General features: G+C 50.7%; 1 protein-coding gene across 13 annotated transcripts in view; it reads left to right on the top strand.

The window, feature by feature from the left end:
- The window catches only part of NAV2 (neuron navigator 2), an 856,213-nt gene that overhangs the window by 450,839 nt on the left and 393,076 nt on the right, over positions 1-12,298 (top strand). For 3 of the 13 annotated variants that reach the window (XM_027115197.1, XM_027115193.1, XM_027115204.1), the window contains exon 1: positions 6,940-7,959. The exons of 1 other annotated variant lie outside the window; for it this stretch is intronic. In XM_027115197.1, coding sequence (XP_026970998.1) covers positions 7,702-7,959 — 258 coding nt within the window. In that variant the 5' untranslated portion in view covers positions 6,940-7,701. Of the gene's footprint in view, positions 1-6,934; positions 7,960-12,298 lie in introns of those variants that run through there. 9 more of the 13 variants (XM_027115200.1, XM_027115198.1, XM_027115194.1 and 6 more) reach the window with 5 other exon arrangements.

The following is a 12,298-nucleotide window of genomic DNA, read 5'->3' as shown; positions in this document are numbered from 1 at the left end:
TTCGTTTCAGGCATACAGGGGCCTACTTTCTTCTCCATCTTCTCTCTTTCTGCAAGATGAGGACTCTGTCTTCAGGCTAGCGTCGTGGCTAATAGGGACAGCTAGGTAGGCCAGTCAGAGAAGGATTTCCTAGTCCCTCTGCTAAGGGGTGGTCTTGGCACTTCTGCAGAGGAGGATTCTATTAGGAGCTGCTTCCCTGCAAGGAAGGGAAAACAGAAAGGGTCTCTGGAGTAACTGTTTCTGGCTGTCTTAGAAGGAGGGAACCCTGCTTGTTAGTGACTTTCCTATCTACAGTCATCCCTCAGTAAATGTGAGGGATTGGTTCCAGGACCCCCTCGGATACCAAAATCTGTGGGATGCTCAAAGCGTATATATAAAATGGCGTAGTATTTGCATATAACCTACATACAGCCTCCTTCCGTACACTTTAACTCATCTCTTGGTTACTTATAATACCTAATACAATGTAAATACTATGTAAATAGTTGCTAAGGCACGGCAAATTCAAATTCTGCTTTTTGGAACTTTCTGGATTTTTTTTTTTTCCATCTGCTGTTGGTTGTATCTGTGGACCTGGAACCCACGGATACAGATGGCCAACTGTATATAGATCGTATATATGTATATATATAACTAAACTGGATTTAACTGAACTGGATTTTAGTTTAACTAAAACTGGATTTTAATCTTTTATAGCTAACAAAGCTTTTGTCTGTTTGTTTGGGAGAGGACTCATCCCTCCTGCCTGAAAAGGTAGAGGGCAGAGATGGATATAAGCTAGCTAACTTCTATATCACCAGCATCTGACACAGGGCTTTGTTCGTTATGGGGCGTAATGAGTGTTCCTTGAATAAATAAAAGTTTAAAATGAGTAAAGATACTTATTTGAAAAATGAAGAAAAACTTCATGGAAAATTAAGTTGAAATCAACCATAATCCCAACCCTTTAAAACAGTGATAGAAAAATAAGAAGGAATGACCAGAGTCCTAACTTGCTCCTCTGAAATAACCGCTATTATTAGTGTGATGTGATTCCTTCCTTCTCCTTCCCTTTATAAACGTATTTATTTATATGTATGTAAACACACATAAACATATTAGCAAGTTTTAACAGTAGCCAAACATGTATGTAAATAATAACATAAATACCCCCATGACAAATACTTTTTTAAAAGATAAATTTATTTATTTTTGGCTGCATTGGGTTTTCGTTGTTGTGCATGGGCTTTCTCTACTTGCAGCAAGCAGGGGGCTACTCTTCGTTGCGGTGCGCGGGCTTCTCATTGCGGTGGCTTCTCTTGTTGTGGAGCACAGGCTCTAGGCACACAGGCTTCAGTAGTTGTGGCACGTGGTCTCAGCAGTTGTGGTACACAGGCTTAGTTGCTCCGCGGCATGTGGGATCTTCCCGGACCAGGGCTCGAACCCGTGTCCCCTGCATTGGCAGGCGGATTCTTAACCACTGCTCCACCAGGGAAGTCCCGACAAATACATTTCAAATAAAGGAAAAAGAACCACAAAGTACATACCAAAGTTCTACATGATTATTTTTGTTATCCATTGTTGAGATTTTTCATGCCAGCACACCTTTTCTGAGCACAGACCTTCATGAGTTAACTGCTCCAGGCTCTCCTCAGAGAGCCCTGAACCCTGAGCACCATGCACCTCTCCCAGGGCCAGGAGCCCCCCTGCTAGTAGATGCTCACCAGGCCCTGTGCCTGGGGCAGAGTCAGAGGGTAGGCAGGAAGGCTCACAGGAGGAAAGCAGTAACCCTAAGAGGAAATGGGTGGAGGGAGCTTGGAGCATCCTGGCTCTTTGCCTGGGGGCCCGCACTGACCAGAGGTCAGGCTGCTTGATGCCGTCTGCATGGCTGACTCCCAGGCAGCACTTGGGCAATTACCCAGCTGCCTTTGGGCTGCACAGGCAGCTTGACTGGCTGAGTGTGTCTCTCAAAAAGAAGATCTTGCACAGAAAGTAATGGAAGGCCTGGGATTTTCCAGATTGTCCGTTCACATTGATTAAAGTTGTCCAGGTTCTTGCCTCGTCATCCCCCACTCTAAAGTGCCGAGGGAGCGAAGTCTTTGTAGCATTTCTTAAAGCGGCACTTTTCAATTTGCCTGCCCCCGGGAGCTTTACTAACAGACAAACGCTTGGACCCATCCCCAGAGTCTGATTTAACTGGTCCAGGGTGGGGCCCAGGCAACCCTGTGTTTTCAATTCCGCAGGTGACTCTAATGGACAGCCGAGGCTGTGAAGCCAAGTGTGAGAACTGATTCAGAGTCCATGAGCGCTTGTTTAAAATGCAGACACGCAGATTCAGAATTCTAGGTCTGTTGGGGATGTGCGGTTAGGGTTTTGCTCCTTTAACCCCCAGTTATTCTAAGGCTTCTATTGGAGTGCTAGTTCTACTACTTGTCATTGATTTCCCTGTTTGCTTGCCCTGTTCTCTCAGTTTTTCAGTTGTGGAAAAGGGCAACCCTCAGGCTGGAAACAGCAGTTGCATCATTCTTTGAACCTTGAGAGCAGGGAATGAGCACTTATTCTTATTTGCTCCCCGTCATAATGCCCAGAGCCTGGCACATAGTTGGCTCTCAGTTTATTCATTGAGTTAATGATTGAGCCACACCGTATCAGATAAACCAGTGGTTTACCATATATTTGTTTGACATTTAGTCAGGGCTATTGCCTCAAACACCTGTAAACACACACACGTGCACACACATTCACACATACTCCTTACACTCCTTACACACCTGCAGGTAGAAGCCACTGTCTTCAGCTCTCAAAAAACCACCCAGAGATTACCATTGGGCATACTGATCTGCACACATCCATCTGGAAAAAGGTAGATTCGAAGCAAGTGGACGGGGTGGGGGGGGTGAGCAGACTTTCTAAATAGCTGTTCTAAGGTTCTTACCCCAGCTTCTCTGCAGTCTGAGATGGGTGGGCTCTCACTTCAGCCACTACCAAAAGGTGAGCATTTGTGCCAGTGCTGAGATAGGTGTCATAAGTTGCCAACCCATGCCATAAAAAATTAAGGAAAAGTGTATTTTTGAAAATAAGCTAGTCTGATTTTCTTTTACTCTCAAATAAATTCAAGAATGTTTGCTTTTTATATTATTCTAGAGTCTTGCAACATGTTCCTTCTTCATTTATAGTAGGGGTCTCCAAGAGTCTGTTGATTCTTTCCCCAGATTCCTGCATTTTTTTTTTTCTTTTTGTGGTAGGCTGGGGTTTAGATGTTTCAGGCTGTCTTAGGACTGTCTTCTTGGGAGGTCAGGAGCAGCCAGGGGTCTTTCAGTCAGATAAAGGATGGGTTGATGGGGCTGGTCACTTGCAGGTCAGCTCCAAAGCCCAAGTTACACTCAGCTACTCACCAGTGGCTGATGTATAGGATCAGAAAGCAGTACAGCTGGCATATCCTGACCTGAGGATGGTTCTTACAGCCAGAGAACTGCCAAACTCTTTGGATGATGACCCAGTGGTCCTGGGAGCTTTCATAATATGTTTCAAATTGGGAGATTTTGAAAGTTTATAGTCCAAAAGAGAAAAAGAGAGAAGGTTGTCAAAGTTGGGATTTAAAATAGTGGGCCGGGACTTCCCTGGTGGCGCAGTAGTTAAGAATCTACCTGCCAATGCAGGGGACACGGGTTCGAGCCCTGGTCCGGTAAGATTCCCACATGCCGTGGAGCACCTAAGCCCGTGCGCCACAACTACTGAGCCTGTGCTCTGGAGCCAGCGAGCCACAACTACTGAGCCCATGTGCCACAACTACTGAAGCCTGTGTGCCTAGTGCCCGTGCTCCGCAACAAGAGAAGCCACCACACCGAGAAGCCCACGCACCGCAACGAAGAGTAGTCCCCACTCGCCGCAAAGCCCACGTGTGGCAACGAAGACCCAAAGCAGCCAAAAATAATTAATTAATTAATTAATTAAAAAAATAAAATAGTGGGCTATCCACAGTGCATATCATTCTTTTAAAAATAACGTTTAAAAAAACCCTGGATAGTGTGTTCTTTCCAAAGCAGTTTGCCATACTCTGAACCAGTGACTTCTTTAGCTGCCAGTGCTTGCCAGACTTATTGATTTAAAATGACTTCATTCATGTTAACACAGCATCTGTGTGGAAGGAGTAACTTTATAGGACATTTTTTTTTTTTTTTTTGCAATACGCGGGCCTCTCACTGTTGTGGCGTCTCCCGTTGCGGAGCACAGGCTCTGGACGTGCAGGCTCAGCGGCCATGGCTCACGGGCCCAGCCGCTCCGCAGCATGTGGGATCCTCCCAGACCGGGGCACGAACCCGTGTCCCCTGAATCGGCAGGCAGACTCTCAACCACTGCGCCACCAGCCAAGTCCTATGGGACATTTTTTATAATTTGAGACGATCTTATTTAAGGAGGAATCTTGCAATTATCTCTTTTGCCTCAGGGAAAATATAGCTTTTTTTCCCCCTTTGTCTGGTTATAATGACAAATTATTTTGCTTTAAAGAAGGAAAATGAGGGAAAGACAGAAAAGATATAAAGGGAGATGAAAAATGTTCCAGGAAAGAGCAAATAAAATTATTAAAGGGATGCAGAGGCCAGGAAAGAAATTTGGAAGTAGACTAAAAGATTCACTCCTTTTCCATCAAGAAAGATGAGAAGTTATCAGACTTTAAATAAGTCACATAAGGTTAAGGTGAACCGTCATATGTTTACCAAATCCTAGAGTATTAGGAAGAGGTACTTTTCAAAAAAGAATGCATTATTTTTCATATTAGTACATATTTGAGGGTCTCAGAATCCAAAAAAATGACCTTGGTACAAATACGATTTAAATGGGAGATCCAAGATGGCAGATACATAGCATGTATGTCACTAGGTCTCTTTCTGTACCCATGACAGACATTATTAATTGATCAGGCTGCTGTTTCCAACTTAACTAGATACATGCACCCTTGGAATTCTTTTCAGCACAGTGTGACAGAAAGTCGGTTAGCTAGAGATGGCCCTTGAGATGAGCCCATTTTGCTACCTACGGATTAGCCTTACTACTCAGTGTGAGCTCCAGACCACCAGCCTGGGTGTCCTGTGGGAGCTTATTCAGAAACCAGAACCTCAGCCCCATTCTAGACCTACTGAATCAGAATCTGTATTTTAGCAAGATACATAATTCTTATGTATATTAAGGTTTAAGTGGCCCTGGATGAGCACTGAATACATGATACATTCATTAGGGTGGAAGCTCTGAAACTTCAGAGTGCTTCAGAATCACTGGGTTAAACACTTGGTAAACCTAGATTGTTGGGCCCCAGCTCCAGAACTTTTGGTTTAGAAGATCTAGGGTGGGGCTTATCAAACAAGCTTCCAGGTGTTGATGCTGCTGCTGGTGGTCTGGGGACCACAGTTTGAGAAAAACTGCATTAATGCCATGGAAATACTTTGGAATATCTCCATGACCTTTAAAGTCAAAGACTGCAGTATATTTCCATAACTTTCCTTCAGAGGGAGGAATACCTGAAATTGTGTACAAGACTGTGTGCATTTGCATAGAATGGGTGGAGATAAGATAGGAGAGGGAGCAGGCCAGGGTAAGAGGCCTTCTTATTTCTTAATGCTGCTTTGAGAGATTGTTTTAAAACTTTATTTCCTACGATCTGGATAATGACAAATCAATGCTATTGGCATTGAAAATCAGGCTATAGGGTGGGCATACTGTGAAAACCTGTATCTCAGAGCCAGAGAAGAGAAACAGCTTATAAACAGAGATGACTGGGGGGGGGGGGGGGGTTTGCAGAAGCAGTAATTTAATAATAGGGATAATAATACCCAACTTACTGGTCTCTCACATAGCTAAGTACCTGTGCTAAATGACTGTAATGAACGATCTCATTTAACCAAACAACAGTATATTATGTATATGTAATCAAACCCCTTCCTTACTCCCAGTGAGAACCGAAGCTTTGTAAGGATGTATGTAAAGTCAGAGAACTTGCCCGATTTAAATCCAGGTAGTTCTACGGGGGTGGGGGCGGGCTTCTCATCTATGAGGGGTCTGGCTTGCCTGTGTCATCTCTTCCAACTCTCAGCGAGGAACCCATAGAGCACCTGGGACAGGAGAGAAGTCCTCAGGTGAATTAAAGTCGAGGAACCTGTAGGGCCAGTGCGTCCGAGGTGCGGACAGGGAGGGGCTCCTACATGAAGCGCAGCAGAATTTAGCCCGAGCCCGCCGGGGTCATGGAGCTTCTCCTGGCTTCCTCTGGCCAGTCTGTGGTAGGTTGCAAGGAGGAACCGTCTTGGGGCGGGAGGCTTCGCGGGGTATTGTATGTGCCTATAAATACTTCAAATAGTTAAGTGAAATGTGCAGCCTTTGAAAGCTGGAGAGGAAGCTATTCGGAGGCCCCCCGGCCCGCCTGGAAGAGCTGGCAGAAAAGAGAAGAAATGGCTGGCGCGTCCTTAACGCGGGAGACGAGGAACGGCCCTGCCCAGACCAGATGGGGGGCCGCGGGGCTGCAGGCGCGACTCCGGAAGCCTCAGACCGTTAAGGTGACCAGAACAATTTTAAAAAGGAAATAAACTTCCCCGGAGCCTTCCCCGCGGGGCCCCGAGGCGGGCGCTTGCGTTCGAAAGGGCATTTTTCAAAAGGTTTCAGGGACGCGGGGGTGTCAGCCCGCGGGGGAGCGCGAAGCCCGAGCAGCGCTGCAGAACGGCCACCAGCTGGCTTTGTACTTGCGGCCAAGCGCGGCCCCAGACTTTCGGCGGCGGCCCGGGAGTTGAGGCCACGCCCCCCTTTGCAGTGAGAGCCGCGGCTGCAGATTGGCCCGCCACGGACCAATCGGCGCGCCGGGGCGGCCCGGGCTGTCAGCGCGCGTCGCAGCAGCGCGGGTAGCAGCCTGTCCTACCCTGCGCGGAGCCCCGCAGCCAGCGCAGCCTTCCCGGGAAGCGCGGCGGCCGCTCGCGAGCGCTGCGCTGCCCTGCCCAGCCCGCCAGCCGCGCGTCCCGGTGCCCGCGCCCCACGGCCACAGCCTTGCTGCGCTATAACGCACGGAGCATGTGCAGACCCGCAGGCGCCGAGGTGCTATCTGTCCGGCGGGCTTCTGAGCAGTGGTGACTGTCACGCGTAGAGAGACCTTTCGGGGGCTCTCGCCGCGGCTCTGCGTAGCGGGTGACACTGCGGTGCTCGCAATCAGGGCGGCAGCTGCCTCTCGGTGAAGACGTCTTGGGCTCCGTGCGCCCTCCCTCTCCCCACTATCGTTCTTTCCTTTCCCCAGCTGCTCGCTCCTTAGCTCGCCCGCTCACACCCGCAGCCTCCCTGAGCGGGAGGCGTGGGTCCCCGCCGCTTCTCTTCCGAAGGGGCCTCCTCACTTCGGAGATGCAGTGACAAGTTAATATGGGCGTCCAAGCCTCGAGTTCCCAGGAGGAGAATCGCAGGAGGCAACAGCTCCTGAGCACCCGGAGCCCTTGAACAGGCCGCCCAGGAGGGGCGTGAAACCCGGCTGCAGCATCCGTCCAGGTGGGACCAGCTGAGCGCCGCGACCAAGGCGAGCTCGCCGGATTGCTCCGAGATCCCCGACCCGGGGATATTTTTTTCTTTCCCTCGGCTAGTGGTGGGCGCCTCTCGGGCCGAAGCCCGGCGCCTGCTCTGCTGCCCGCGCTGCCTTTAGCGGTCGCCTCCGCCGCCGCTGCCAGGGACGTGCTGGGAAAGCCGAAGCCCCGGGAGAAGATGCCGGCCATCCTGGTCGCCTCCAAAATGAAGTCGGGACTGCCCAAACCCGTGCACAGCGCCGCGCCCATCCTGCACGTGCCCCCAGCCCGGGCGGGCCCCCAGCCCTGCTACCTCAAGTTAGGAAGCAAGGTGGAGGTGAGCAAGACCGCCTACCCTAGCCAGATCCCCCTGAAATCGCAGGGGCTGCAGGAGCCGGCGGGGGAGGGGCTCCCGCTGCGGATGAGCGGCTCGGTGGAAAACGGGTTCGATACCCAGGTGAGAGGTGCTGTGTGCCGGGGCACTGTTCTGGGAGAAGGGTGAATGCTTGGTGGGGGGGGGGGGTTGGCATGGCCGAATAGGGGACAGGGCTACCATGTGGGCTGAGAAGGGAACCGTCCCACTTAGGCCGGCAGATTGGGGGATGCGCGCGGAGAGTGGGCTGGCCAGTGGGTGTGGCCGGGTGACCGAGGTTTGCCTTAAGGAGCTCTGTGAGACCGGGGTGCGGTTACGTCTGCGGCTTCCTTCTGGCGGGCACGGTCAGGGTGTTCTCAAAACTGTGCCGCACTGGAAATGTCAGGTTCTGCATGTTGAGATCTTGGTTCCAAGAAGGCAGTGACTGCTGCAGTGTCTGTCTGTCTGTGTGTCGGTTCTGCAGAGATTCTGTCCCTGCCAAGGAATAGTCCGAGGCCTCGTTGGGCTCCGCGCCCTCTGGCCTGGCTGAAAGATCCAGGTAGAGGGGTCTGGGGGTGGCAGTGTACCTGCTCGCCTCGTCGTGAAGATGCCTGCCCCTGCCCCATCCTTTGGGTTGACAGGATTCCAGGCATGGTGCTGGGACCGCAGTAGAAGTGCTCGGTGCACCAGCGGAGGCAGGCAGCTGGAGACTCCTAGCGTCTCGGCTGGCTGTTGCGGTGGGCGGGGGTGCCTGCCTCAGAATGGCGGCCCGAAGCTAAGCCCCTCCTTCCTGGGTAGCAGATCCTGGTGCCGGTAGCCCGGGTGACTGGGGCTGGGGTGGGGGGATGACATGAAAAGAATTGATGACTTCTACCTTTCCAGACAGAGCCCGCATCACCCAGTTCGGCTGGGTGACGGGCCCTAGCCATGCAATCTCTTTTAAGGAAATCAGCAAGGGCCAATCAGGTTCTCCTGGCCTCCTGCCCTTTCTGCTGCTTTTTTTTTTTTTTTTTTTCTTTTTTCCTCTTCTGGTAGGAGGGAGCAGGGGCGTGCTGTATTTTCTTGGCCGTTAGTCAGCAGGGACTTTTGGGGACAGGCAGACCTGACGGATGTGACTGTCCCGGTCAGGAGAGGCGGGAAACCAGCGGGGGAGGTAGTTTGGGGCTGGTGTCAGGGAAGTGGCAACAGACCAGCTGACCTTTTTGACACTTATTCTCTGCTGACACTGTCTCCACCTTCTCCTGGAGATTTCTCTGATCAGAGGCTAGAACTCAACACATTCCTAGCCTTTCTGATGGAGGAACTGGAGCTGGAAGCTAATTGTAAGCAGACTTTTGGAACTCTGGGTTGGAGAAGGCCCTCAAAGCAGATTAAGCTCCCACGCCAGGCTGATAAGCATGCCCCTTGCTGCTGCACTTGCTAAACATGTTTGGAAGCTGACAGGTTTGAGTGATGGTGTGTGGGAGAAAGATTTCCCCCAGTGCTCCCAGGGCCTGTCTCTGCCGGGGTTTTGTGCTCTGCGCTCTTTTTCTGCCTTCGGCACAGGTTTGTACGTGGGCTCTGAAATGGGAATGAGCTTGGGGGTGCACCCTTGTGAGGGTTTCCCCTCCATCCTTGGAGACGGGGCTGATGAGGTGTGGTGGGTGGTATGCGGGAGGCCGGAGCAGTGACTCCGGGATGTGACACACAGCCTCCAGCCTGATGAGGAGGACCCAAGGAATGAGGGGGGAAAGTGGACATTGGGATCGTTGCTACCCAGGCAGCTGTTCTACCGTTGCCCATCTGACCCTTCATTTAACAAACACTGTCGGTGGACTTGCCATGGGCAGGCTCTGGAAAGGTGATTCATCCCTCTTCTTCCTGAAAAAATGATCTCCAGCTGCTGCCGGAGGAGCTGGTGTGGTCCAGTTCCCTCAAGGCTTTTCTTCTCTCCCTTGCCCTCGGCCCACAGGCCCCTGGCTGCCCCCACGCCACCTGCCTCGCCCTCAGTGGGACCTTGTGTACTGACCACATGGATGGTTTGGATGGATTGCTGAGGAAATTGGCCACTTCCCAGTGGGCTATCCTGGTTTTCACCAGCCTGCCCTTTCTTTATTCATGGCCGAGCTTCCTGGCGTCTCTTCTCTGTGGCAGGTACAGATCCTTTGTCTCACTGCCTCACCCTGGCGTCCAAGTGACATTGGCAAAAGGGGTTTTCCCGTCTTTGGACAAGGCTTCCTCCCTCTTTGCCTGACACGGTGTCCATTTACATCCAGGAAGGCCTCTCCGTACGGCTCGAGGACTGTGTCAGACTTGACACATCTGGTAGTCCTGGACTCAAAACCTGGCGTTTATCACTAGAAGATACTCAGGAGATGATGAGTTAAATGGCAAATGGCATCTGACTCCCCTTTTATTCAGGGGGCTTTGGGGAGAAGGCTGGGTTGTGCAGTGGTCAGTAGCACAGGCTTTAAAGTCAGGTGGATATCCCTGGTATCCTGTCTCCACCATGTACTAGCTGGTGACCTAGTCCATTAACCTCTCTGGGCCTCACTGTTCCCATCTGTAAAAATGGGCATTAAACAACCACACAAATTATGAGGATTAAGAAAAAGAACATATGTAAAGTGTCATATATACATATGTTGATATATACACATATACATACATCATTTAGACATGTGTATAGACATATATAAGTAACATGTATAAAGCCTAGTGTCAAGCCACTAGGAAACACTCGATAAAACGAGCTATTCGTATTGCTAAGCCAAGAGATGGGGCACTGTTGAACGTAGATCTGACAGCCTCTCAGGGAGAAAAGGCATAGCTTGTTCTGTCAAGCCCTTGAGAAGGTATCATTCAGTCCGCGAGGATTTACAGAGCATCTGTCACGTGCCTAATACAGTACCAGCCATGGTGGGAAGATGAGGGAAGTGCCTGATGTGCCAGGCTCTTTACATACGATCTCATTTCATTCCTACAGTAACACTTAAAGCATATATAACATTTTCTACGACAGTAATTTCCTGTAACATCTTCTTTAACTACAACAGTATAATAATGGCGAGTCATCACATAGCACTTCCTATGTGCCAGGAATTGTTCTAAAAGACCTCATTTGATTCTTACAACAATCCAGTGAGACAAGTGTTATTATTCTCTTTTGACACATGAGGAAACTGAGGCAAGGACCGGGTTAGTAACCCCTTGAGCAGCAGAAGTAGAATTAGGACTCAGACAGTCTGGCTCTGGACTCCATGTCCTAAACCAGCATGCTATAGAGAGAGAGTCATAGGGACTTTCCAGTTACTCGCAGGCCCTGATTTCTAAGAGCAGTGCTCTAGCCATTGAGCTGGAAGAGTACGCAGGACTTAGCAAAAGGTAGAATAACTTGCTCTAGGTCATCCTGCTCCAGGGTGGTGAGTGGGGGGCCCAACTCAGGTTGGTCTGGCTTCCAGGCTGGGGGTCTTCCCCTCTTCACAGCTGCCGTCCTCCTGGATGCTCTGGCGGAGGTACGGGGGATAAGACACGGCCTGGGCCTTGGAGATCTTATAGTCCAGTTGGGAGGCATGACTGATGTACCCAGGGCATCAAGCACAACACGAAGAGGGCTGAGAGGTATGCTTGGGGCTGAAAGGAAGGAAAAGGCCACCATGGCTGGAGAAGTCCTGAGGGCCTCACGGAGGAGGCAGGAGATGGCGGGCTCCAGAGATGGGCAGGAATGGCTGGCTGGGGAGGAGAGGGGGTGAGATGAGCATGCCAGGGAAGGAGGAGAAGCAGGGCCACGCAGCGGTGCAGAGCAGGAGTGGGTGTCGCCACCGGGAAGCCGCACCTTCGCCTAACAGGTGATTGCTTCGTATCTGGTATCTTCCTTTTGAAAGGTAGTCATGAGCAAAGAACAAAGGCTTCTTGCAGTTGAGTGATTGGATTTGCGTGCTGCCTTCGTGGTCCGTAGTCATCCTGAGCGTGCAGGGTAGTTATGAGAAGGTGGAAGGATGGTGTCCATAAAAGACCTGTTTCATAACAGCCCCTTGGGAAATGACAGTGATTATTATTATTAGCTTAGGGTTCAGAATATCCAACATGGTAGTGATGCGGAAAGGACATGGGTCTCGTGGCTTTTATTAGGCAGCGACTCTCTTTAGCCAGTGACAGCCTGTTCTCCCCCAAGCCTGCTGTCCATCGCCATCAAGTGTGAAAAGACCTGACGCAGCCAGCAGCTAGCTTTTAGGTGCAGCCCCACTGTCGACTTGCCAAACCCCTCACGTTGAATCTCTCCCGCAAACCTACAGCAGGGGCTCGACCCGCAGAGAGAGGAACTGCTCTGCAGCCACACATCCCTCCCGAATTCCCCTCCTGGTGTTGGGATACCTGGGCCTTCCCCCAAGAATGAACATTTATAGCATCTGCTCTGTTAACATGGCATATAAATTATGACCATGTGCAAAGAATTGTTTTAGAG

The sequence above is a fragment of the Aethalodelphis obliquidens genome, unplaced genomic scaffold, assembly GCF_003676395.1.
Source record: "Aethalodelphis obliquidens isolate GAN/ISIS:26980383/991018 unplaced genomic scaffold, ASM367639v1 scaffold14, whole genome shotgun sequence".
In the NCBI taxonomy this organism is placed as follows: domain Eukaryota; kingdom Metazoa; phylum Chordata; class Mammalia; order Artiodactyla; family Delphinidae; genus Aethalodelphis; species Aethalodelphis obliquidens.
Note: the sequence above shows the minus strand (reverse complement) of the source record. Positions and strands in the feature narration are given on the sequence as shown.